General features: G+C 46.4%; 2 protein-coding genes and 1 long non-coding RNA gene across 7 annotated transcripts in view; 2 read left to right on the top strand and 1 right to left on the bottom strand.

Moving 5' to 3' along the window:
* Positions 1 to 17,595, bottom strand: part of LOC116515360 — a 38,021-nt gene extending 20,426 nt beyond the window's left edge. For both annotated transcript variants that reach the window (XR_004256248.1, XR_004256243.1), the window contains exons 1-2: positions 17,477 to 17,595; positions 2,809 to 3,064 (exon numbers count right to left, since the gene is read on the bottom strand). This is a non-coding gene — a long non-coding RNA (uncharacterized LOC116515360). The remainder of the gene's footprint in view (positions 1 to 2,808; positions 3,065 to 17,476) is intronic.
* Positions 1,949 to 8,128, top strand: S1PR4 (sphingosine-1-phosphate receptor 4). The gene is made up of 2 exons (XM_032227267.1): positions 1,949 to 2,034; positions 6,009 to 8,128. Exon 2 carries the CDS (start codon positions 6,366 to 6,368, stop codon positions 7,692 to 7,694), a length of 1,329 nt encoding a protein of 442 aa, XP_032083158.1. The 5' UTR covers positions 1,949 to 2,034; positions 6,009 to 6,365; the 3' UTR covers positions 7,695 to 8,128.
* Positions 17,596 to 17,721: 126 nt separating the features above from the next.
* Positions 17,722 to 27,412, top strand: part of NCLN (nicalin) — a 40,555-nt gene continuing 30,864 nt past the window's right edge. For all 4 annotated transcript variants that reach the window (XM_032226933.1, XM_032227014.1, XM_032227075.1 and 1 more), the window contains exon 1: positions 17,722 to 18,002. In XM_032226933.1, the coding sequence (XP_032082824.1) occupies positions 17,816 to 18,002 (187 nt within the window). In that variant the 5' untranslated portion in view covers positions 17,722 to 17,815. The remainder of the gene's footprint in view (positions 18,003 to 27,412) is intronic.

The following is a 27,412-nucleotide window of genomic DNA, read 5'->3' on the forward strand; positions in this document are numbered from 1 at the left end:
CTGGCACATCACGTCAACATGGGCGGCAAGCCACTCCCATCCGGTCACATGGGCGGCAAGCCACTCCCACAAAGGAGGCCACACCCACAGAGTAGGTTCGAACGATTTTTGAAACCCACCACTGCTGTAGGGTCTCACCCACCCAACAGGAAAGGCTAGAGGACTGGAAGTAGCCCCTGCACCACATTTTGGAGAAGGGGCTACCCCCACCTGCCCCTCATCACCTTCAGCAGATACCTTTATCTGGGTGCTGGGAAAGGAACTTGGGAACTGTGTGTCCACCCGAGTCCATCCGAGATCTGCAGAAGGCAAGAGGCCCGTTGCTGAGACTCCAGAAAGAGTGCAGAAAAGAGCAATAAAGATAATAAGAGGTCTGATGGTTTGGGTTAGGCGGTTTAGCTTCTAACAAAATGAAATTCAGTGGTGAGAAAAGTCAGGTTTTACACTTAGGTGAGAAAAAACGAAATGCACAGATACAGAATAGGTGGTACTTTGCTCAATAGTAGTAACCTTGAGAGGGATCTTGGAGTCCTAGGGGACAACCATTTAAATAGGAGCCAGCCCTGTGCAGCAGCTGCCAAAAAAGCCAACACAGTTCTAGGCTGCATAAACAGAGGGAGAGAATCAAGATCACGTGAAGGATTAATACCACTATATAAGGCCTTGGTAAGGCCATACTTTTAATCTGCATTCAGTTTTGGTCATCACGATGTAGAAAAGATGTGGAGACTCTAGAAAGAGTGCAGAGAAGAGCAACAAAGATGATTAGGGGACTGGAGACCAAAACATATGAAGAACGGTTGCAGAAACTGGGTATGTCTACTTTAATGAAAAGAAGGACTAAGGGAGACATGATAGAAGTCTTCCGATATCTCAGGGGCTGCCACAAAGAAGAGGGAGTCAAACTATTCTCCAAAGCACCTGAGTGTAGAAGAAGAAGCAATGAGTGGAAACTAATCAAGGAGAGAAGCAACTTAGAACTGAGGAAAAATCTCCTGACAGTGAGAACAATTAATCAGTGGAACAATTTGTCTCCAGAAGTTGTGAATGCCCCAACACTGGAAGTCTTTAAGAAGAGAATGTCTATGGAGATTCTCAGAAATCCAGGTCATGTTGATGTTGATGTTGATGTTGATGTCATGATTGTCCCAAAGGTGCTTTTTCAAAAGGCAACTGGACTTGGTTTTTCCTTGAAGACATTTCGCTTTTCACCCAAGAAGCTTCTTCAGTTCTTCAGAGAGTGAAGACGCTTCTTGAATGAGCAGCAAAACGCCTTCAAGGAAAAACCAAGTCCAGTTGCCTTTTGAAAAAAGCACCTTTGGGATTTGTCCGAAATGACAGGAGGATCTCCTGCTTGAGCAGAGGGTTGGACTAGAAGACCTCCAGGGTCCCTTCCAACCCCATGATGCCATCTTCTACCAGGGTCAGCCAGTACAGAGAATAGAGGAAGCAGAAGAGGGAGAAATAAACAAGAGAAGAGTGTGTAGCAACCAACTGTGCCCTCCATGCCCATAAGCGTGTGACAAAAATCATTCTTTTGCCTCGAAGATCCTACAATTCATATTTTGAAACTAGCTCTTGGCATTAACAATTAAGGTCTTTGTGTTTGTGCGTTTGAAATGGAAAATACAGGAGAGAAAATACAGGAGAGTTGTTGATGTGAAGTAGGCTAACCTGACACGCCGAGTGGTAGAGTGGGATTCAACTGAAGACAATATATATATATATATTTATTTAAAAAAATTGACTCCCTGCCAGCCGCGTTTTGGGTGGGTCCGTTTGTGGTTTGTGGTTTTGGGTGTAGCAATATCTCTTCCTCTTGTTGTTTTTGTATTTTTAACACAGAGCCCCTCCCCCTCCCTCTCCCCTCCCTCCCCCCCAAAGAGGAAAAAAAAACAATGCAACCCTAATCCTAACCCAGGGTCAAGTCACATCCCAGTAAATTTTTGATCACCACACATGACTCTTGAAAGGATCACCAGATGAATCACAGCACTGAGCAGTTGCTGGTGAAGTGGATTCGATTTTGAGCAGGTGAGTTGGGTGGGGGGGGACAAACATTTATATAGATAGATGATAGATAGATAGATAGATAGATAGATAGATAGATAGATAGATAGATGATAGATAGATAGATAGATAGATAGATAGATAGATAGATAGATAGATAGATAGATAGAAAGAAAGATAGAGAGTTAGATGGATAGATGGATAGATGGATAGATGGATAGATGAATAGATGGATGAATAGATGATAGATAGATAGATAGATAGATAGATAGATAGATAGATAGATAGATAGATAGATAGAGAGTTAGATGGATAGATGGATAGATGGATGAATAGATAGATAGATAGATAGATAGATAGATAGATAGGTAGATGATAGATAGAGATAGGTAGATGATAGATATAAACACACGCATATATACATACATACATACATACTTTAAATATATACATACATATATATACACATACATATATATATATATACACCCCCCCATATATATATATACATACATACATACATACATACATACATACATACATACATACATATATATATATCTCTCTCTCTTATCTATCTATATTTCCATCTTCTCTCCGTTCAGTCATTCTACATTCTCTGATCTCCTTTGCAAGTCTTCTTTTATTCCCTTGCATTGGAAGGGAATGCTGAGAGAGGAGCTGCGTTCAAATAATGCCCTGGACTGTCATCGGCTTAACCCTGATTTGCTTGGCAAGCCCCCATGGCGTAAGGCTAAGACCACTAACCGTGATTGATATTCCAGAACAGATTCTTACCGCAACCAAGGGCAAAATCCAAGAAAGTCACTTTCAGAGCCAAGGGGATGAGTAGATTATCCATCCCAGGGATCGGAGGCTGCCCAGCCTTGGTTATACGACAGGCAGCTTTATAAATGTGTTAAATCAAGAGTGTTTTTTAAAAGAAATCTGTTGTCCGTTTTGAGTAATGAAATCTTTCTGGGTAAAGGAGGGTTTTTCCCTTGCTTTCATGTCACTGGACAAAAGACACAGGGGGAATCCCATGCATCGTCCCCTGCGGGAAGACAGAAAGAGAGATACTGTAAGCTTCGATTGATTTTTCTAATCGCCTATGTCGGACAGATATCGCACAGTAGATCCTATCCCTTATCCCTCCCTGGAGATTCTGGCTTTGAATCTGGGATCTTCCACTCTCTTCTGCCCAAGTTTAGGGGAAAGGCTGCAAAATTTCTGCACAGGTTTCCCCTGGAAGTGAAGTTTCGTCCGATTTAGTTACAGGCTGACCTGCGTGTTACAGTGCGGCTGCGTTCACACAACCTACTCAGGTGAAATCTTAGCCAACGGATTGATTTAACGTTTCCCTTAGTTAATTTGTTTCCCCTCGCTCGGCATAGTCGGCGTCTCTCAGCCCGACGGGCGAATTTACAGTTCGATGTAACGTGTGAATGCGGGAAAAATGGGTTTGTTTAATAATGGGGTTAAACGTGTGATATATGGACCCAGATTTGTCTTTCTGTGGTAGGGTCGGCTCTCCTGGTAGAGAGAGTCATTATTTCTTTTGCTTTTGGCTTTGGATGTGATCTAGGAATCACAGTTTGTTGAACAAATCATGCTTAATGTAAATTATGGCTTCGCATAATGAGAAATCTGCAGCCATCAGGCACGTCCACTCGTTAAGCCTTTATTTACTAGGGGTGTTTAGAATAGAATAGAATAATAGAGTTGGAAGGGACCTTGGAGGTCTTCTAGTCCAACCCCCTGCTCAACCAGAAAACTCTATAAAATTTTAGACGAATGGTTCTCCAATCTCTTCTTTAAAACTTCCAGTGTTGGGGCATTTACAACTTCTGGAGGCAAATTGTTCCACCGATTAATTGTTCTCACAGCCAGGAAATTAGTTCTAAGTTGCTTCTCTCCGTGATTAGTTTCTACCCATTGCTTCTCTTGTCCTGCATTAATTCTGGAAGTAGCAACGCTTAAAAAATAAAGCAGAGTAAATGACATTTTCCTCTCCGTGCTGTGCAAATCTCTATTTTTGAAATGAACAGGGCACCAAATCTGTATTCCCCCCCCCCTTCCCACTACTTTGTCTTCATAGCATGTGGTGATTTTATCACGTTCCATCTTTTATTCTTTTTCTCTCTGTGTGATCTTTTTTCTTCTTCACCGCAACGCTTTTATTTAAGAGCCGAAATCTGTAGTCATTCTTGCGGTGGTTGGAGGATTGATGGAGCGTTTTTCTGCCAGCAGCAGCTCGATTAGAAAAAAAACAATTTCACATTTTGTGTGTGAAATCTTCCCTGGATTTAAGGATCCCGGGATGTCCTTTCTGAGGATTCTTTTAAACCACAGCAGACCTGTGATTTAGGATAATGGATTTAAAATCTCCTGAAGTGGTGCAAACTGGCTGAATCCCACCACTCCGTCACGATCCTCGGTTTACTGACTCAGGCACAATTGGTTAGGGTGCCCCAATATAAGAAACTAGGATTAACATACTCTGGTAGCTGGAATACAATGTTGTGCTCAGTGGTGAAATACCGGTTCTATGGGCATGGCTTGGTGGGCATGGCAGGGGAAGGATACTGCAAAATCTCCATTCCCACGGCATTCCAGAGGAAGGATACTGCAAAATCCCCATTCCTGTCCCACTCCTGGGGGAAGGATATTGCAAAATCTCAATTCCCACGGCACTCCAGGGGGAAGGATACTGCAAAATCCCCATTCCCTCCCTACTCCAGGGGGAAGGATATTGCAAAATCTCAATTCCCTCCCCACTCCTGGGGGAAGGATATTGCAAAATCCCCATTCTGTCCCCACTCTGGGGCCAGCCAGCGGTGGTATTTGCCGGTTCTCTGAATTTCCGGTGCCGGTTCTCCAGAACTTGTCAGAACCTGCTGAATTTCACCCCTGGTTGCGCTAAACTATAAGTAACACACACACACACACACACACACACACACAAAATCAGGTTATGACTAAGCTAGATTCATGAATGTAAATTACTCATCAAATGAGGGAATTCTTCCAGAGTCCCCTCTTACTAGGTTTTACAAACCGCACATAAAAATGGTTTATTTATAACGTCCTCCCACCTTCCAGGTGCCTTCCAACCACAAACGAAAATGAACAAATAGAAAACAAAACTGCGGTTAAAATTAGTTTTATCGATTTAGTGCAATGCCTTTATTGATTTGTGCAGAATCTGAGCTTAATTCTCCCAACCCTCTGATTATTTCTCCGCTGGGAGAAAACGAAATCCAGGTCTGTATGTTTTGTGATGCCCCAGCCCAGTGTTTCTCAACCTTGGCAACTTGAAGATGTCTGGACTTCAAGTCTCAGAATTCCCCAACCAGCGAATGCTGGCTGGGGAATTCTGGGAGTTGAAGTCCAGACATCTTCAAGTTGCCAAGGTTGAGAAACACTGCCCTGGCCACTTGTGTGGGTCTGAAGTACAGGTAGTCCTTGGCTTTACGACTGTAATTGAGCCCAAAAACTTACTCTGCTAAGTGGAACATCCATTAAGTGGACTTTATCCCATTTTGCAAATTTTCTTGGCACCATTGTTAAGCGAATCGCTGCCTGTGTTAAGTTAATCACATGGCTGTTGAAGGAATCTGGATTCCCTGCTTGTCAAAGGGTCGCCAAAGGGGGTCACGTGACCCCGGGACACGTCATCAAAGTCACGTTTGACCGCCGAGGTCATGTACTGATCAAAGAGAGCCGAGCGGTAAATGGATTGCACCGTACTGATTAGGAAATCCACCGGCATATATTTCTCAAGGCTGTTCAATATTAAACCGGGGTCGCGTGCCGGCGAAACAAGGGGGAGGGGAAAAAAGCCGGTAAATAGATTGCATGGTGCGCTGAAATGATGCCAAACCCGAAATTAGAAAACAGCGTGCTGCTGACGGCGGTAGAAAAGGCAGGAAATATTGCCAAATTCCATTGCGACACTTTTCACCTCCTTTCCCTTTTTTTTTTTTCCCTTTTCTCAGTTTCAAACCAGGCTTCGTATCTGCAGTCCGTGGGCGCCTCTATCAGGAATTCTCCTGCAACCCGGGGTGAAGAATTTGAAGGCAGCGGCTGCTATTGTTGGCACACCGGTTCCTCGCCGGAGATGCTCGACTGGTCTTTGCACCTTCCGATCCAGTTCAGCTTCTCGGAAGCCGGATTCGGACACCTGGGTTTTGCAACCTGCGTGCGGCTGCTGTCCTGAAAGGTGCTCTCGTTTTCCTCCTCTGGTAAAGACGGAGAACACAGCTGGTGTCCTCGCTGCGCCTTTCCAACCACAAACCCAGCTGCGTTGCCCGTTGCGATTCCTGGTTTGAAGGAAGGTTTCTTTTCTCCACAACATGACGGACCGAAGCCAGCTGTCCTCCTTCTCCTCCTCCTCCTCCTCCTCCTCCTCCTCCTCCTCCACTTCCTCCTTCTCCTCCTCTTCTTCCTTCTCCTCCTCCCTTCCTTCTTCCTCCCCTACTTCTGCCTTCAAGCCCCCTCTTGACTCCGTCCGTGGCAAGCAGTCCTGTTCCCTCCTGACCGCCACCGAGGACTTCAACATCATTCTCTACCATTACAACCTCACTGGACGGCTGAGCCACCGGCGTCCCGAGGAAGACCGCCTCGACGTCCTCAAGATCATCATCATTGCCGCCAGCTGCCTCATCATTTTGGAGAACCTGGTGGTCCTGCTGGCCATCGTCCTGAAGGTGAGAAGCCGGCGTTGGATCTTCACCTGCCTGGCCAGCATCTCCTCCAGCGACCTCCTGGCCGGCATCGCTTACTTGATCAACCTCTGCTTGTCGGGCCGGAAGACCTTCCAGCTGTATCCCTACATGTGGTTTCTCCGCGAAGGGATCCTTTTCATCGCCTTGGCGGCCTCTACCTTCAGCCTGCTGGTGACGGCCATCGAGCGCTTCAGTGTGATGGTGAGGCCCATCGCGGAAAGCGAGTCCGTCAAGACCAACCGCCTCCGGAACTGCATCTTCTTCTCCTGGTTCCTGGCCTTCGTGATTGGCCTGCTTCCGTTGCTCGGCTGGAACTGCATTTGTGATGTGCCGCACTGCTCCACCTTGCTGCCGCTTTACGCCAAGAATTACATCCTTTTTATCGTCGTCCTGTTCAGCATCATCCTGGTGGGCGTGGTGAGCCTCTATTGCTCCATCTACTGCTGGGTCGGCCGAAGGGTCAAACTGGGCTTCTCCAGCGGCGGCCCAAAGAGGTCCCTGCGGCTGCTGAAGACAGTGCTCATCATCCTCTTAACCTTCCTGGTCTGCTGGATCCCTCTCTTCCTGCTGCTGCTGATCGACATCTTCAACGGGAGCAAAGCGCTGAGGCTTCAGAAGATGTTTGGCTGGTTCGTGACCTTGGCCGTCCTCAACTCCTTCATCAACCCCATCATCTACTCTTTGAAAAGCAAAGAGGTGAGGAGGGCTGTGGGGGAGCTCCTCTGCTGCTGCTGCATCTCGGCCGGGTGGCAAGGCCCCCGCGGCTGCCTTGCCCCCAGCGACCACCTCCGCAGCTCGTCCACGGAGGTGGGGAGTTCCTTGAAGGTGCGCGAGAGCTTCCGCAGCCCGCCGATTGAGAAACGGACTGCCAGGAAAGAGCCTCTCTCCAGCAACTCCAGCGTATTGAGTGCATTGGTGGTCAGTGATGGCCGTGGCCAACCTTACCAGCAAGGTTAGAAAATGGGTCTTCTGCAACGTACAGAGACCTTTGAATGGCTGGTGCCCGATGGGGGACTTGCTCGGTCCATTGCCCTCTCGATGACCGGTGGTCAGCCACGGCCTGAAATGCAAAGGTCGTCCTGTTCCAAGCAGGTCTTCCTTGGGCAACCTCAATTGCACACGTTCTGAAGAGGTTCCTTGTTCTCAACTTTCCTGGCTGATGTCATGCCTTCCTTCCCTTTCATCCTGCTCTTCGGTCTTGACTTTTGACGAAACCCTTCCTTTTCACCGGCCGATTTCTTGCAGGACTCGGTGCCTCTGTAGGAATGGAACTGAATCTCAAAAGCTGGACCGGCATATTTTATGACTAAGGTACAGGTTCCCCTCGCACATATATATGCTAGTCTTTCATGACTCTGGAAAACAGTGCTCATCTCCATTGCAAAGCCGAAGAGCCAGCACTGTCCGAAGACGTCTCTGTGGTCATGCGGCCGGCATGACTAAACGCCAAAGACGCATGGAACGCTGTTACCTTCCCACCAAAGGTGGTCTCTATTTTCCACTTGCATTATTTACATGCTTTCAAACTGGTAGGTTGGCAGAAGCTGGGACAAGTAACGGGAGCTCATTCCGTTACGCAGCACTAGGGATTCGAACTGCCAAACTGCTGACCTTTCTGATCGATAACCTCTGCGTCTTAGCCTACTGAGCCATCGCGTCCCTTATGACTGTATTGTATATATCTCTATGACTGTATTGACGCACAATTCTTCTAATGGATCTGAGAAAGATGAGAAAACTCTTGTTAAGAAAAGAGGGTAGGTAGTCCTCAACGTACAACAGTTCACTTGGTGGCTGTTCAAAACCACAACAGCAATGGGAAAAAAGGGACTTATGACCGTTTTTCACACTTACAACAGAGGTGGGTTCCTAGCTATTCGGTCCGGTTTGGCCGAATAGGTAGTACAAATCTGCCGTAGCTTTCCGAACCGGTAGCAATTGCAGCCTGGCCACGCCCCCTGAACCGGTTCCCTCATCGCCACTGCTGTTGCCCGCATGTTTTTGGCTGGAAAAGGAGGCAGAGAGAAACAGTCCTGTTGCCAAGGTACGCAACAGGGGGGAAAAGAAATTCCAACTTCAGCCTCCTGGTGCGGCACGAGGCTTTGGGTGAAGGTGGGAGGTTGAACAGCAGGTTGAGCGAGGGGTGAGCGGTGGAATTTTTCCCTTCTCTCAGCCTCCAGAAGCACTCTGCAGGCTTTAGGAAGGGGAAAATGCCATTTTTGCCAAAAAACGGGCGAAAAAAGGCCCATTTTTCGCAAAGACAGGGGTGTTTTTCCCTTCTCCCAGCCCCACTGAAGCCTGCACAGTGTTCCTGGGGGCTGGGGAGGACAAAAACTTTTTTTCTTACTGGGTAGTTAGCAGGTACTCCGTCAAAAGTTTTCGCCACCGTTTCAGTGGGCATGGCTTGGTGAGGGGGCCATGGGACTGAGTGTGCATGAGTGACATCCAGTTGTCCACACCCACTCAGTCACATGCCCCGCCATCTAGCCACGCCCACCAAACCGGTAGTAAAAAAAATTTGAAACCCACCCCTGACTTACAACCATCACATCTCTATGATCACGTGTTCAACATTGGGGCACTACCGTGTTTCCCCGAAAATACAACCTGTCCTGAAACTAAAGCCGTGCCACATTTTTCGCGTGGGCAAAAATATAAGCCCACCCCCCAAAATAAACCCTCCTGGACAACCTCACCACCACCCCGCCTCCAGCCAGGCAGAGCACCACTCACCGACATAGCGGTATCCTGAAGGCACCAGGCCGCAGGGGCGGGGGGGAAAGGTGCTCACATTGCTTGCCGCCTTCAGGATACCGCTAGGTTGGGGAGTGGCGTTCTGCCTGGCCGGAGGGGGGAGTTTCCCAGCTCTCCATGCAGCAGCCACAGCCGCCGCCGCGCTCTGAGCATAACGTCTTCTCCGGTTCCAAACTCCCAAACTTGGCTGTCGAGTCTTCCAGCAGTGGCCGCTCTAGGAGTGTACTCTATGGTAGTGGACTGGTGGATGGAAGACTCTGTTAGAGAGTCTTCCGGACAGAGAGTCTTCCAGCAGCCAGCCCACAACCTTAGAGCGCACTCCTAGAGCGGCCACTGCTGGAAGACTCAGCAGCCGAGTTTGGGAGTTTGGGACCGGAGAAGACGTTATGCTCGGAGCGCGCCGGTGGCTGCTGCAGGGAGAGCTGGGCCCGGACATGTTGAGGCTAGGAGGCATGCCTGCTGGGGGCGGAACAGGCGCTCGCGCAACCCCTTTCTCCAGCCGGGCAAAGCTCCATGCCCTGACCTAGAGGGTATCCCGAATGTGCCAACCCGCAGGAGCTGGGGAGCGGGCAGAGCGCCACGTGGCTTGGCGCCTTAGGGATACCCCCTAGGTCAGTGAATGGCGCTCTGCCCGGCTGGAGAGGGGGTTTGCCAGGTGGTTGCTCGTGAGCTTGGTCACCTCATGGCTGCTTCACCCCTGAGGCTGTGCCCGGCTCTTCGGGAGCCAGTTCGCAAGGGAGCAACCCCAAAACAATAAGCCCTTCCCAATCATAAGCCCAAGGCCATATTTTGTAAGTAAAAAGAAAATAAGACCCTGTCGTATTTTCGGGGAAACACGGTAGGCAACTGGCAGGTATTTATGATGGTTGCAACATCCCGGGGTCACATGATCCCCCTTTTGTGACCTTCTGACAAGCAAACCAGATTCATTTAACAGCTGCACTGATTCAATTAACAACAGTGGCAAGAAAGGTCGTAAAATGGGGCAAAACTCACACAACGTCTCCCTACTGTGGTTGTAATTCAAAGGCTACCTGTATTCTACCTTGGGACATTCTTACTGGAATGATATATCTAGTAATTTTTAAAAATCAAGCTTGCAGCAATCGGAACAAGATAGATATTTTACTTCAACTCCAACAGTACAGTGTGGCAATGTCTGTATTTTATTAAGACTTTATTAAGCCTTATCATCCATCCATCCATCCATCCAGATGACAACTGAAATAGTCAAGGGATTCTTTCCCACTTGTTTACAAAATTATAGCATTAAATGGTTAGACAATAGAAACAGAAGTTAGAAAGGAGGAGATATAAAAAGACACATTAATGTGGAGAGAATTTGACGATGAAGATGTTATGTATGATTGCAATTATATTAAATTATAGTTATGTTATTAACACGATTGTGACAAAAATATGTGGATTACGACTGTTCAGATAACTGTACCCAGATCACACACTGTCTGATGGAAATGTACGTAAATAAAACAAATAAAACATGGGGGGGGGGAATTACAGCAGTTACAGCAAAAGCCAGTTCTTCTTGGAATATATTTTCAATTGTGTATACGTCAGTTGAATTCCGCTGCTGAAATAGATTTTATTTTGCCCTACGTAGACTGTTGAAAAGGGCGTGTTCAGCTTTGATTGAACTTTCTTAGACTGAATGTATTTTTTTTCGCAAATTATTATTTTCTTCACGAGCTGCATTTGTCTTGCAAACCCTGGTAAACGGAAACAACCATGGATACAGGAATCTGTGTATGTATGAATGTTTTCCTCTTTTTTTAAACCGCCCTTGAAAGCTTCTTGTGGAGATGGCAAAAAGTATGAAATAAATAAGCTATACATACTATGCGTGGTCAGGAATAGTCCATTTTCTGTTTTGTGCATTGGGAAGAAGGACGAAAACCAAACGCACATTTCAAAGCGTTTCCAAGGGGTTTTCCAAACTCAACCGTTTCTAAGATTGTGGGCTTTTATGTCTATAGAGCTGTGATGGGGATCCTATGGCACGCGTGCCCTGAAGTGGCACGCAGAGCCATCTCTCCGGGCATGGCAGCCATCGCCCTTCCAGGTTCCTGCACGCCACCTGGTCTTTGCATGGCTGGGAGCACCAGAAACTGTAAGAACCGCTCCCTAGTGTGCATGCATGTGTGGGGAAGCTGAGCTTCCAGTTTTTGGTGGGTGCTTGCACGCTGGCCAGTTGGTCTTCACGTGTGAATGCGTACCGGAAACTGAAACATGCACACGCCAGTGAGTTGCTCTTCCGGTTTCTGGTGCTCCCCTGCGTGCTCCCATTTCGGCACTTGGTGCCAAAAAAGTTTGCTCTAGAGATTCTAAGTCATCCAGGTCATGGTTGCCCGAAAGATATTTTTGTTTTTCAAAATGCAGCTGGACCTCCTTGAAAACATTTCCCTTCTCATCCAAGAAGCTTCTTCCGTTCTGATGGTCCTTCAGTTCAGTCAGGACAGAGGAAGCTTCTTGGATGAGAAGGGAAAGGTCTTCAAGGAAAAACAAAGTTCAGTTGACTTTGGAAAAATGCCCCTTTGGAGCATTATGGACTTCAATGGTGGGACTCAATTTTTTTTTTACTACCTGTTCTGCAGGCGTATCAGGGTCAGGATACTGTAATATCTCCATTCCCTCCCCACTCTAGGGGAAGATCCCCATTCCCTCCCGATCAGCTGGGACTGATGGGGGCGGGGCCAGCCAGAGGTGTTATCTACCGGTTCTCCCAACTACTCAAAATTTTCGCTACCGGTTCTCCAGAACTGGTCAGGACTTGCTGAATACCACCTCTGTTCAACTCCCAGGAGGCTAGGTGGGACCAGAGGTATGTTCTTACCAGTTCGGTAGAACCGGTTCGTCAAATCTACCGAACCGGTTAGAAGAGGTTCCACCAGTGGACCCGGAAAGCAGGCCACACCTAGAGAAGAGGTTCCAAAATTTTTTGAAACTCACCTCTCTCTCTCTCTCTCTCTCTCTCTCTCACACACACACACACACACACACACACACACTCACACAGAAAGAGAAAAAGAAAGGAAGAAAGAAAGAAATAAAAAAGAAAAAAAGAAAGAAAAAGTGAGAGAGATGAAAGAAAAAAGGAAAAAGGGACAGAGACAAAAGGAAGGAGAGAGAGAGAGAGAGAGAGAGGGAGAGAGAGAACACATGGCCGGCAAGCCACTCCCACAAAGGAGGCCACACCCACAGAGTAGGTTCGAAATTTTTTTGAAACCCACCACTGGGTGGGACGTTCTGGGAACTGAAGTCTACACACCATAAGGTTGCGGAGGTTAAGAAACATCAAGTAATTTTAGCAATCAATGGACGGAAAGTATGAATTGCATAGCATGACAGAGAACGGACAAATTAGAACATTTTGTGCTGTACAAGGATGTCCCTCAAGCTTTGAGACATTCCACGGGAACAACCTTTCTTAAACAAGAGGAAATGTAATTTTTTTGGATCTTATGTCACTCCTCCATTTACAAAAGAGGACTTGAGACTAATTTGCATCCGGAGCAGCTGTTGATCAATGCTTACTCATGATGTTGTAACTCTTATCCTGTTACAGTTATAGGATTTTATAGGTTAATCACACAAAGGATATATAGGGTCCAAAACTATGGTGCTTGCACTATTTACAAACTATATATACAAACCACTGCATATATCTGATGCAGTGAGCTGCATTTTACAAACTTTCTGCCTTTGAATAACATTTGTGAGTCGCAAAAGAAACTATCAGACTTCTGATGCTGGGCTATCCCAGATTATGCTGGCAGGGGAATTCTGGGAACTGAAGTCCACCAAATTAAAGCATGCTTGCTGGGGAGCTCTGGGAGCTGAAATCCACCCAGGCATAGTGTTTAGGAGACTTTTGGAGTGCTCCTGGGGCCTGGGAAGGGCAGAAATGAGCAAAAAATGGGCTGTTTTTTGCTCAATTCCCCCCCCAACCCCCCAGCCCCCAAGAGCACTCTATAAGCCTCCTAAAGGCTATGCATGCCCTTTTATTTTTGACAAAAATGGGCCATTTTTGCTCATTTTGGAGGGGGGGGGCACTCTCCAGGAGCACTCTACAAGCCTCCTAAAGGCTATTAATGCCCTTTTTTTAAAAAAAGGGGGGGGCCGTTTTTGAGAGGTCTGCAGAGTGCAAAAACTTTTTTTTTTAATTTGCCTCTTAAAAATCTTGGTGCGTCTTATACTCCAGTGTGTCTTATATTCCGAAAAATACGGTAAGTGAATCATGCAGTCATGAAATGACCCTGGCTCCCCTTCCTTTACTTGTAGGAAGTGGGCTGAGAAGGTGACCACTGGTGATCCTGTGACCTCAGAACACTGTAACCACCATAAATACATGCCAGTTGCCAAGCGCCCACATTTTTTCCCCATATATTTTTATTATTTTTACATTTAAAACAATGCAGTACCACGAAGTCGAAGTGACCACAAATTCACATTATATACAGCTAGTCTCAACCATTGACAATTAGCCTACTTAATACATTATCAATCCTTCTGTCCAATCACCATATATACAGTTTGTTCCAGTCTTGTCACCTTGTCTTATACCAGTCATAAAATCTGTTCCAGACTTCAAAATATTCTGATTCCCCTTTATTTTTAAGTTCAAGTGCCCACATTTTGATCACGTAACCATAGGGATCCTGCAACAGTCATAAGTGTGAAAAAAAGATCATAAGTAGTGGTGGGTTCTAATTTTTTTTTACTATCGGTTCGGTGGGCGTGGATAGGCGGAGGCATATGACTGAGTGAGCGTGGCCAACTTGATGTCGCTCATGCCCACGCCCACTCAGTTACATGCCCCCCACCTAGCCACGCCCACCAAAATTTCTGTTTTGCCAGCTGGGAGGCAGGCAAAGGAGCCTCGCTTTCCCCACCGTGGCAGCTGCTTCTACCTTAGCGCCGAATGGTCCGTGCCCTCCGCCTATGGACTGACGCCGCAGGAGGGCAGGAAAGAAGCTGGTCTTGAGAGAGAACTTTCCTTCCCCTCCAGAGAGCCCATGAGAGGCAGGGCGAGCATCTGGGTGGGCCGGTTCGGGGGGCGTGGCCATCCATCCATCACTACCGGTTCGGCAACCCAGGCCCAATTACCATTACTGGTTTGCCTGAACCTGTCTGAACTGAGAACAACCCACCTCTGGTCATAACTCACTTTTTCCAATGCTGTTGTAACTTTGAATGGTCACTAAAGAAATGGTTGTAAGCTGAGGACTATCTGTGGATAATGACCAATCAAACCCAGATAGATTCTTTTGGCTGGAGCTGTACGGAATTTGCTCACAATCAGGAGGCTGTGATTTCGATCCTAAGTAGCCGCAGATATTTCTCTCTCTGGGCACAGATATATATACTCTACATAGGCGACAGGAAGAGCATCCAGCAAGTAAACACTAAGCTCCATTCAATTGGGTGACTCCACCCCAATGCAAGGGATTACAAGGTCAAATGTACACAATTTGCTTCTAATCACTCTGGAATCAACTGTTTCTCCCATGCAATGAAGGGATTTAGGTAAGCTTTTAGGCAAACTTTATATCTTAAACGACACATACATTATCAGTAGTATATTTTCACATGACAATTGTTTTCTGGATAATTAATCTGGATAAGTTTTGCACATTATATTCATTAATGCATGAAAAAATACTGGGATCAATACACCTGTTTTTTTTTTAAAAAAATGTGATTCCCTCACTTTTGTGATAGCTGCTACTGGAATATTAACAAAAGATTTAAAACTGGACTTGTTTTCTGTTCTCATTTAAAAAACAAAATTTGCCTTTTGTCTATGAAAAAGCAATGGATATAATAGTGTTTTTCAAACTTGGCAACTTAAAGACTAATGGACTTCAATTCCCATAATGCCCCAGGTAGCTTACACATTCTGGGATTTGAAGTCCGCAAATGTTGACAGGGGCATTCTGGGAATGGAAATCCGCTCATCTTAATAGTTGTTAAGTATGAAAATCACTGGGAAAAATGTATAGTATTGAGAAATCACCGGGGGGGGGGGGGAGACTAAAAAGGTACCCGGAATTTTAGGACCCGCATACCTCTTATTTTACATATATTTATGGTATTCTAATTATCACTATGGATGTAAGCGTGACAATTCTCACCACTTAAATTTTCTAGCTTGCATTGTAGGGGCCATTATGGACCAAGTGTCTTCAGAAGCTTGCCATATAAAGAGCTGCAGATAAAGCGACTGCATGGCCGCAAAATGAAAATATTAAGGAGTTACGTAAATCACTAAGCGTGGTAATCATTCCTATCTCTACGGCCTCTTTTTCCCATCACCCAACGCGAGAGAAGTTTCCCAGCAAGCCTTGCGCGAACTCAACTGAGAGGGCAAGAACGCCGCTTTAGGGCAGGACAGAGAGTTCTATTTCCCATCGTGCCTTGCGCACTCGGGCCAAAAAAACCAAAAACCGTTTATTTTTCCCGACCGCGCATGCCCCATGTGGCGAGACTACGCGCATGTCTCAAAGACATTCCCCCCCCTCCCAACGGCGAAAGAATCAGGGTGTAGGCCAGTGATGGCGAACCTATGACACGCGTGTCAGTGCTGACACGCGTAGCCATTTGGGGTGACACGCACAGGATTTCATGCGATTCATCCTCGGCTCCTGCACGGCCACCGAGGATGAAAGAATCTGTGCTGGAGGAACGGGGGGGCGGGACGTGTGATCTCCCCCGCCCACACTCACTTACTGTATCTCCGCCGCCCCTTTCTGAGCGCAGGGGCTGCTGGTAAGGCGTGTGTGCCGTGCGCACACAGGTCATCAGCGTGGCGAGGGAGGACCTGCAGGAGAGGAGCGCGGGAACAGCCTCTCCAGTCAGGCCGGCACAGAGAGTCTACTCCTGGGACTGTCGGTTACGACCGCACCACAGCAGGGAACAGCGGAGTGCCAACGGGAACTGTGAGCGCCATTAGCAGCAACTATTGGGGTGCCATGGACTTGTAATTGCCCACAATAACTGAGATAAGTGAGGGGGAGGTTGTGTTAGCTTGTTAGGCTAGTTAACCCCTAATTGGCTATCTATAATTCTATCTGCTGTCACTGGCCCACTGATGGAGCACCCAAAAAATAAAAAACAAAGGTTAAGTAAAGGGAGTGGTAGTGGCAGTAGCCGACCCTTTCAAGAGACATGGAGCGAGATGTATGGCATTATAGAAAAAAATGGCAGATCATTTTGCGTTCTATGTACTGAAACGGTAGTAAGCAGAATGTGGAATATAAATAGACATTTTGAAACTAATAATTCCCAGCTCTTGGAAAAAAGTGAGGATGAAAGGAGGGAATACATTTCCAGGAAGCTACACCTTTATAAGAGCCAATCTAACTCCATCCTTAAATTTATGAAAGGCTCTACAAATTTAAACTCTGCAAGTTTGAGCATTGCTCACTCCATAGCTCAGCATGCAAAAGCGCTTAACAAAGAAGTTACTAAGCAGGTATGTTAAATAATTTGTTTTTGGTTTATTAAATACAATTATATATTGCAATTATACATTTTTGTAGTTTAAACTATAAATTGCGCAAAATTATGTTTTTGTCGAAGTGACACACAACGCGAGTTATGCTCGATTTTTTGCCGATTTTTGACACACCATGCCAAAAAGGTTGCCCATCACTGGTGTAGGCGGAGAAAGACTCCATTTCCCACCATGCCTTATTAAGCATAAGTATTAACTATAAATCTTTATTGTCATTGTACTTAAAATACAACGAAATTGGTTTTAGCCTCACTGGTGCAAAATTATAACAGAAACGAAAAAAGAAAGAAAAAAAACCTAGCGTGTGCATGGAGTGATTGTGGTTGTATTTAAAAGTCTCACAACCCAAGGATAGAAACTATCTTTAAACCTATAAATGCTCGTTCGCTTTCTCTCTCTGTCAGGGAGATAAATTCCATTGACAACCCCGCTCCACCGAGCGTTAACGTACGACTGTAAAAGAACCGCAGAAAGGCGAGGAAGGACAAGGAGAAACGCCTCAGAAGGAAGAGGGGAAGCCTCCGTTTCCCAGCGTGCCTTGCGCCGGAGAAGACGGTTGAGGGCGTCACGTGACCCCATCTTCCCAGCATGCCTCGCGCCGGAGTGGAAGGCAGTTGACGGCAGCACGTGATCCCTTCTTCCCAGAGGGCCTCGCGCGGGCGGGAGGGAAAAGCGGTAAAGGGGGCGGCTCCAGGGGCGGCGGACTCCACTTCCCGGCGTGCCCCGCGCCCCCTTCTCCGGCTGAGGCGTTTCTCCTTCGTTCCCTTCGCGCCCGGGAGCAGCCGCCGTCATGCTGGAAGAGGCCGGCGAGGAGGTGCTGGGCTCGGTGCTGCTGAAGGCCTCGTGCCTGCCGCTCAGCTTCCTGCTGGTGCTGCCCGCCGTCCTGCTGCTGCTGCTGGGCCCGCCGCCGGCCTCGGCCGCCCACGAGTTCACCGTCTACCGCATGCAGCAGTACGAGCTCGGGGGGCAGCCCTACGGTCAGTGAGGGAGGGGAACGCTCTGCCCTCTTCAGGAACCGCCCCCAATTTAAGCGCCGGGCTCCAACTCCCATCCGCCTCCCCAGGACTGGGGATGATGGGAGCTGGAGTCCGTCCCGCGTGGCGTGGGGGGCGGCGGCTCTGGGCCCTGAGAAGCCCCGTGGGTGGGATGAATTGAGGCCTGGCCTTCGAGAAGCTTTGCAATAAAGACCTCTCGTTCGCCTTTCGTAACGTGACAAGGGGGGGAAGCAGCTGATTCATGGGCGCCCCCCCCCCTGCTTCAAGGTATCCCCTCATTTTGAGATAGGAAAATATCCCGCCCCCCAATAGGCCTTTCAGAAGGTTCTCTCTTTGGGGCAAATGACCCTGAGATTCAAGCAGCCCCAAGAGCTTAACAGGGGCAGCTAGTGGTGGGTGAGGGGGTCCTTGGTGCTCTCTGAGCTTGGTTATCTTCTTGCAGACGTTTCATGACCCACCTAAGTAACATCATCAGAGCTAGAAAGGGGTGTGATTTCTGGAGAGGAGAAGGAAAAGGACCGTGGGCTGCTTGATGCTCTCTGAGCTTGGTTATCTTCTTGCAGACGTTTCAGCACCCAAACTAGGTAACATCATCAGTGCTAGAAGGGGGTGTGATTTCTGGAGGACGCGGTGGCTGAGTGTCTTAAGACACTGAGCGTGTTGATCTGAAAGGTCAGCGGTTCGAATCCCTAGCGCCACGTAACGGAGTGAGCTCCCGTTCCTTGTCCCAGCTTCTGCCAACCTAGCAGTTTGAAAGCACGTAAAAATGCAGGTAGAAAAATAGGGACCACCTTTGGTGGGAAGGGAACAGCGTTCCGTGCGTCTTCAGCGTTGAATCATGCTGGCCACATGACCATGGAGACGTCTTCGGACGGCGCTGGCTCTTCAGCTTTGAGACGGAGATGAGCACTGCCCCCTAGAGTCGGGAACGACTATGGGGAACCTTTACCTTGGGCAACATCATAGTGCTAGAAGAGTGTGGTGGAGGAAGACGACAGTGACGACGACTGTGGGGTCCTTGGGTGCTTTCTGAGCATGGTTGCTTTCTTGCAAATGTTTTGTGACCCACCTAGGTAACATCATCAGTGCTAGAAAAGCGATGGACTTGGTGGAGAGGCTGAGGAGGCCTGTGAGGGGTCTTTGGTGCTCTCTGAGCTTGGTTGTTTTCTTGCAGACGTTTCATTACCCACCGAGGTAATATCAGTACTAATAAGAGAGTAGGTTTTGCTGTCATTTTATATACTAGTGGCTGATGATGTTACCTAGTTTGGGTCATGAAACGCAAGAAAACAACCATGCTCAGAGAGCACCAAGAACCCCACAATCCTCCTCTTTCAGGCTAATAGAAGGCAGATATTTCAAGACCCAAACCAGTTGTTCTCACACAATAATTTTGCTTAATCCAAGTAATGAAACGCCTTCAAGAAAACAAGCTCAAAGAACACCAAGGACCCCTCATTTCAGCCCTGAGTTAGGGATATTCTCCTTTACGGGCAAGGGTCTGCCAAGGAGCCCTCCGGGAAGGGAAGGGCAAGCATGACACAGCTGTTTACCTCATCTGGGTCTATCTGGCCGCGTCCACCCTTTGGCTGGAATTTCTGCACAGTCTTGGACAAAGGCCCTACTTAATGCAGCCTAACTGACAATCCCAGGATTCGATCTTTTGGTCAATGGACCTCTCTTCTGCACTTTAAGCGGGATTGTCAGAGAAGTTGGGGGAAGTTTGGTATGTGAAGGCTCTGTGTGTTGAAACCATCTCTCCACACCCTTTCAAGGAATCCAGGTGCCCCTTGAAACCACAGCCTGGATTTTCTCTTTTATTGAAACTTCTTTCTTTATTGGAACTTCTATGTCTCTGCTCTTCTATTGGAATCTTATTCCCCCCCCCCTTAATTTTGGGAAGCATTTCTCATTAACAGAGAACTTGTTTCAAGTTGAGTCAGAGAGGCAAAAGGACTAAGTAATCCTGGCCGCTTGTTGTAAAAATTGATTGATTGATTGATTGATTGGTTAGGACAGCAAATCATTTTCGACTCCTAGCCACCACATAGATTTGCGGTAAAATAAAATGGACATACAATACAGGTAGTCCTCAACTTACGGCCACAATGGAACCCAAATTTTCTGTTGCTAAGCAAGATGGTTAAATGAGTTTTGCCCCGTTTTATGACCTTCCTTGCCATGGTTTTTAACAGTTTCACTAGAGTTGCTAGTGGTTATTAAGTGAATGTGATTGTTAAATGAATCTAGCTTCCCCATTGAGGATTAGAAGAAATTTTTTTAATGACTTTTATTTATTTATTCATTCACAGGTAAATGTAATACAGATAATCCTCGAGTTACGACCACAATGTAGCCCAAAATTTCCATTGCTAAGCAAGACAGTTGTTAAAAGTGACTTTTGTCCCATTTTATGACCTTTCGTGCCACAGTTGTTTAGGGAATCGCTGCAGTTGTTAAGCTAGTCACACGATTGTGAAGTGAATCTGGCTTCCCCTTTGACTTTGCTTGTCAGAAGGTCGCAAAGCGGGATTCACCTGACCCCAGGGAGATTGCAACCCTCATAAATACATGCCAGTTGCCAACCGTCCAAATCTTGGTCATGGGACCCTGGGGATGCTTCAGTGATTGTAAGTGTGAAAAATGGTCCTATGTCACTTTTTTCACTGTCTTCGTAACAGTCACTGAACAAACGGTTGTAAATAGGGGGCTATCGGTATACCCCAAAAGGTACCTATAAGATTAAAGCAAGAACAGCAGAGTAATTTAGAGTAGCTGCTTGCTACTTGGGAAAGAGACAGCTAGCCTGAGAAAGTTTTCTACTATTAAGAAATGGCTCTTCTTCAGTAGTGGGATGTTGCAATAGTGCATTACGCTGTGATGTAACTTAACGCTCTTGCAGCATTGCATAGGGAAGATTAAAGGCGTCTTGGCGTGTTGTATCCTCAAATATTCCCTTCTGCAGTCTTGCTGTCAGATCCCTGTCCGTGTAGAAACATGATGACAAATGTATGGCACACGTGTCAGAAGTGGCACGCAGTGCCCTCTGATGGCACGTGAGCCATCGCCCCAGTTCAGCTCCGCCACGCATGTGCCTCCCGCCAGCCAGCTGGTTTTTGGGCTTCTGCTGCACAAGTGCGGTGGGGCAGGGCGTGTGTGGAGGGTACCACATGCGGGGCGTGCGAGGGCCATGCACACACGCACAGGATGCTGGGGGCATGTGTGGGTGTGTGCGGGGAACGGGCGTGCATGCATGGGGGTGATGTGCATGCACAGGGGTTGCATGCGGATTGCATTTTGGGGGTTTGGGCGTGCAAACATGCATGCACTTTGGGCACTCGGTCCAGAAAAGGCTAACCATCACTGGTGGTGTAGGTAGTCCTCAATTTGCGATGTAATTGAGACTGAAAATTTTCTTGTAAGTCATGCTGGTGATCATGTGACTTACCGATTTTACAATCTTTTTTGCCGTGGTTTTGCAATGGTTTGTCATGCATGTTTTCGCCTGGAATCTGGTAGTAAACTCCGATTCCCAGCCAAAATGTTGTACATTTTTGATCACATGGCTGAGGGAACCTGCAAAAAAAAAACGGTTTCTGGAATTGGGTGTGTCTAGTTTGATGAAAAGAAGGACTAGGGGAGAGATGATAGCAGTGTTCCAATATCTCAGGGGTTGCCACAAAGAAGAGGGATTCAAGCTATTCTCCAAGGCACCTGAGGGTAGAACAAAAAGCAATGGGTGGAAACTAAGGAGCGAAGCTACCTACAACTAAGGAGAAATTTTCTGACGGGGAGAACAGTTAACCAGTGGAACTACTTGCCTCCAGAAGTTGTGGATGCTCCAACACTGGAAGTTTTTAAGAAGAGATTGGACAGCCATTTGTCTGAAGTGGTATAGGTTTGGACTAGAAGACCTCCAGGGTCCCTTCCAACTCTGTTATTCTATATTCTAAATGGCTGTAAATGCAAGGTGGTTGCTGAGTCCCCAAATGTGGTCATGTCACCACAAGGGAGCTGGCACCTATTGGAACTACAAGTCAGGGTTTTGAGTGCCTTTGGGAGGAGTTCTGTCGTACTTTGATTGCTGAGCCTCTGGTCGTAAGTTGAAGACTACGTGTATTGAGGAGCTTCAAAACTCAGGTGGAAAACAATTTCTTAAAATAATTGCCCAGGGCTGTTCTCTATCTCTGCTTTTGGTTAACTACCTGTTATTAAAGGCTGGGCCATCAAAGCGGTGCCTTAATCTCTGATCCAGCCCAGCACAGAGGTGGTTTATGTAACTTTCTTTGTAGTAATTTAAAAGCCGTGTTTCCTCACTTCTTTTATAAATTGCCCTGCAAGAAACACATCACAATATTTCATTGACCGTCTTGGTAATACAGGTAGTCCTTGACTTTCAACAGTTTGTTTAGTGACCAAAGTTACAAAGGCACTGAAAAAAGTGATTTGGGACCATTTTTCATACTTCCAACTGTTGCAGCATCCCCAGGGTCACACGATCAAATTTCGGATGCATGTCAGACTGGTTCAGATTCATGACGGCTACAGCGTCCCAGGGTCACATGATCACCTTTTGCGACCTGACAAGCAAAGTCAATGAGGAAATCAGATTCACTTAACCGTGTTACGTTTTGGTCGCCACAATGTAAAAAAGATGTGGAGACTCCGGGAAGAGTGCAGAGAAGAGCAACAAAGAGGATTAGGGGACTGGAGACTAAAACATATGAAGAACAGTTGCAGGAACTGGGTATGTCTAGTTTAATGAAAAGAAGGACTGGGGGAGACATGATAGCAGCCTTCCAATATCTCAGGGGTTGCCACAAAGAAGAGGGAGTCAAGCTGTTCTCCAAGGCACCTGAGGGCAGGACAAGAAGCAATGGGTGGAAACTAATCAAGGAGAGAAGCAATTTAGAATTGAGGAGAAATTTCCTGACAGTTAGAACAATGAATCAGTGGAACAGCTTGCCTCCAGAAGTTGTGAATGCCCCAACACTGGAAGTCTTTAAAAAGGTGTTGGATAGCCATTTGTCTGAAGTGGTGTAGGGTTTTCTGCCTAAGCAGTGGGTTGGACTAGAAGACCTCCAAGGTCCCTTCCAACTCTGCTATTGTATTGTGTTACTAATTTAACAACTGCAGCTAATTCACTTAAGAATTGCGGCAAGAAAGGTTGTAAAATGGGGGAAAACTCACTCAAACGTCTCGCCTAACAACATAAATTTTGGACTCAACTGTAGGTGTAAGTCAAGGACTATCTTGCATATTCAGGAGTGGAATCTGCCCAATTCCTACTGCATACTTCAGATTGGTGTGGGCATATGTCATACCTTCCAACCTCTTGGCAATGGACCTTCTGCCCATTTACTCCCATATGAGAAGAAAGACCAGAATTTCTGGCCCTTTTTGAGTGGCTTTTCCCATGTTACGTGGGTTTCTTATTAACACAGATATACTGCTGTTTCATAGGGTGGCTCAGTGGCTAAGACGCTGAACTTGTCGATCAGAAGGGTCTGTCGTTCGGTGGTTCAAATCCTTACTGCCATGTAACGGAGTGAGCTCCCGTTATTTGTCCCAGCTTCTGCCAACCTAGCAGTTCGAAAGCACGTAAAAATGCAAGTAGAAAAATAGAAACCACCTTTGCGGGGGGGAGGTAACAGTGTTCCATGCTCCTTCGGCGTTTAGTCATGCTGGCCACATGACCACGGAGAACATCTTCGGACAGCGCTGGTTCTTCAGCTTTGAAACGGAGATGAGCACCACCCCGTAGAGTCGGGAACGACTAGCACATATGTGCGAGGAGAACCTTTACCTTACTGCTGTTTGAAAAAGTAAATCTGGCATTTATTAAACTTGCACGCCACCCATCTCTATATGGCTTACGGGAATTCAATTATATAAAACACTAAAACAATAAATAAGGGCCATAAATTTAAAATTGAATTAAACTAAAGCTAACACAGAGGAAGGGAGCAAAGTGCATACAGGAAGAAGGCAGCGTGTCACATACTCTCTTAATCACCTCCAAAGTGCCACATCCCCATTTTGGGAGGGGGGGGGAGACTTAAAAAAAACCCAGCCAGGCACACTTTCGTATCTGTGTTTCTGGCTGTTAATAAACTGGACAAATTGAAACTAACGAGAGCTGTAATATCTAACCTAGTGGAAGAAAAAGTGCCATTCTCAACGCCCTCCCCCAGTTGCTGTAATAAACGTGGGAAATCTCTAAAGATCTCCTCCTCCCCAATTAAAATCCGTTAATGAGCTCCTCCCTCCCAATAGTTTTGACTCCAAAGGGAAAAGGAGGAGATAATATATATGTTGAAACGCAGAACACCATAAACACACACACACATGCCACGCCCGGTTTGTATACCTTGTCAGCGCTGTCTAGTTTTCATTTTTCCCTCTTTTCAAAACCAATTTTTTCCCACGCTAAAATTTCCTAGGTATGTCTTCCACCACCTCACCTGATGATTTTTTTTCCTAGTTGACCTCTTCCCAGCTTTGCTGTTCTGCGATTTCAGCCAGTTTGCTGTTCAACACAGTTGAGAATTGAACAATTCTGAACTTGTCCCAAAGGTGCTTTTTTTTTCCCCAAGGGGCAACTGGACTTTCTGGTTTTTCTTTGAAGGCATTTTGCTTCTCATCCAAGAAGCTTCTTCAGCTGAAATAGCTACTTCATATCCTGGGTTCGCTGGCCTCTTTTTAAATGTATCCTCCAAAACACTCGTGTAAGTTTTGGCAGATGAGACTGGTCCAGCCATACCCCCTTGTTAAGGAATAACAGAAGAGACCTTAGAGGTCTTCTAGTCCAACCCCCTGCTCAAGCAAGAAACCCTATACCATTTCAGACAAATCGTTGTCCAGTTTCTTCTTCAAAACCTCCAGTGTTGGAGCACCCACAACTTCTGGAGGCAAGTCATCCCACTAATTAATTGTTTCACTGTCAGGAAATTTCTCCTTAGTTCTAAGTTGCTTCTATCCTTGATTAATGTCCGTCCATTGTTTCTTGTCCTGCCTTCAGGTGCTTTGGAGTATAGTTTTCCCCCCTCTTTTTTGAGGCAGCTCTTCCAATATTGGAACACTGTCAGCGCCCTAGGATGAGAAGAACGATACAATTTTCCTGCAGGTTGGTGACATATGATAGAACAAAAGAAGACACCACATTCTGATTTTAAAACTGGAGGAAAAGTAAAACCACAGCAGGGAGAACAGTTTCTATGTTAGCCCTTCAAGGCATTCCAGACAAGAAACATGACAGTGAATATGAATTCTGTCTGTACAGGTTTTGAAACCACAATTCGGCCCAAAATTTCCATTGCTAAGCAAAGCAGTTGATAAGTGTGTTGTCTAATCCTAACCCTTTTTTTTTTGACACAGTTAAGTAAATTACTGAAGTTAAATGAATCTCAAAATGAAATTCAATGGTGAAAAGAGTTAAGGTTCGACATTTAGTCAAGAAAAACGAAATGCACAGGTACAGTATAGGTGGTGCCTTGCTCAATAGTAGTAACCATGAGAGGGATCTTGGAGTCCTAGTGGACAACCATTTAAATAGGAGCCAGCCGTGTGCAGCAGCTGCCAAAAAAGCCAACACAGTTCTAGGCTTCATCAACAGAGGGGGAGAATCAAGATCACATGAAGTGTTAATGCCACTTTATAAGGCCTTGGTAAGGCCACACTTGGAATACGGCATCCAGTTTTGATTGCCACGATGTAGAAAAGATGTGGAGACTTTAGAAAGAGTGCAGAGAAGAGCAACAAAGAGGGGACTGGAGGCTCAAACAGGAAGAACGGTTGCAGGAACTGGGTATGTCTAGTTTAATGAAAAGAAGGACAAGGGGATACATGATAGCAGTCTTCCAATATCTCACGGGTTGCCATAAAGAAGAGGGAGTCAAACTATTCTCCAAGGCACCTGAGGGTAGAACAAGAAGCAATGGGTGGAAACTAATCAAGGAGAGAAGCAACTTAGAACTGAGGAGAAATTTCCTGACGGTGAGAACAATCAATCAGTGGAACAGAAATTGCCTCCAGAAGTTGTGAATGCCCCAACACTGGAAGTTTTTGAGAAGATGTTGGATAGCCATCTGTCTGAAACAGTATAGGGTTTCCTGCCTAGGCAGGGGGTTGGACTAGAAGACCTCCAAGGTCCCTTCCAACTCTGCTATTGTATTGTATTGAATCTGGTTTCCCCCATTGACTTTGCAGGCTGGGAAGTTTATAAATGGTGATCATATAACCCCTGGACAGTGCAATTGTCATAAATACATGCCAGTTGTTGAATTTTAATCACATATGGCAATGGTTGTAAGTACGAGAATTAGTCCTAAATCACTTTTCTGTGCCTTTGTAATTATGAATGGTTGTAAGTTGAGTACTACCTGTATTGTAAGGTTACATTAACAGAATCTTGAAAGTTTGAAATTAATCTTCCCTTCCCCTTCCCGTCCCCTAGTCCTTGACTTGCGACCACAATTGAGCCCAAAATTTCTTTTCTTAAGTGAGATTTGCCCCATTTTAAGACTTTTCTTGCCACAGTGGCTAAGTGACTCTTTGCATTTGATAAGTTAGTAACCCGGTTGTTGAGTGAATCTGGCTTCCCCATTGACTTTGCTCGTCAGAAGGTCGCAAAACGGGATCACATGGTCCCGCGACACCACTATGGTCATAAATATGAACCAGCTGCCCAGCATTTGAATTTTGATCACGTGACTGTGGGGATATTGCAAGGACCATTAACTAAAAAAAATGGTCGCAAGTCACATTTTTTGATGCTGTTGTAACTTTGAACGGTCACTAAATGAACTGTTGTAAGTCAGGGACTACCTATACTCTCTGGAAAACTAGAGAGGGTCCCTTCTAAGACGCTTGCTCCACCCCTCCTCCTTTAGTCTCAAATTTCGGTTATCAGACTATTGTCTGGTTGTGGCTCTTCTGTCTCCCACATGCCGTTACATCCTAGTGTCCCAATATAACCTTCCCACTGCTTCTAAGCCTGGAGGGAAGACTTTAATGTGTCTGTGAGATTCACAAAGACGCCAGTTCTGTCCTAGGCTTCCCCAAACCACGAAGCAGACTCCTTGTCCTGACAAACCCCCCTTTTTATTAAGTTACTGCGAATTCCTCTTGTTCACATCCAGCAAAGTCTTTCAAGGGAGGATTTACAGTCACAAACCTTCTCTGGCTTGGAGAGCTGCCAGGCCGAGATCTGCAGAACTTGGCAAGGAGCCTCGGAGAGTCATGAACCAATTAAGCAAATTGTCTCCTGCAAACTCCACTCCCCTTTCGCTCCTCTTTTATTCCCTCTGGGAGGGGCCATTCATCGTCCACCTGTGGCCTTACTCCCACATTAACCCCTGTTCTTTAGCTGTTCCCTTCATCTGGCCACTCTG

This window comes from Thamnophis elegans, chromosome 1 (assembly GCF_009769535.1).
Source record: "Thamnophis elegans isolate rThaEle1 chromosome 1, rThaEle1.pri, whole genome shotgun sequence".
Classification (NCBI taxonomy): domain Eukaryota; kingdom Metazoa; phylum Chordata; class Lepidosauria; order Squamata; family Colubridae; genus Thamnophis; species Thamnophis elegans.

Coding starts and splice junctions, on each gene's coding strand:
- S1PR4 (XM_032227267.1), top strand. CDS start 6,366: ATGACGGACCGAAGCCAGCTGTCCTCCTTCTCCTCCTCCTCCTCCTCC.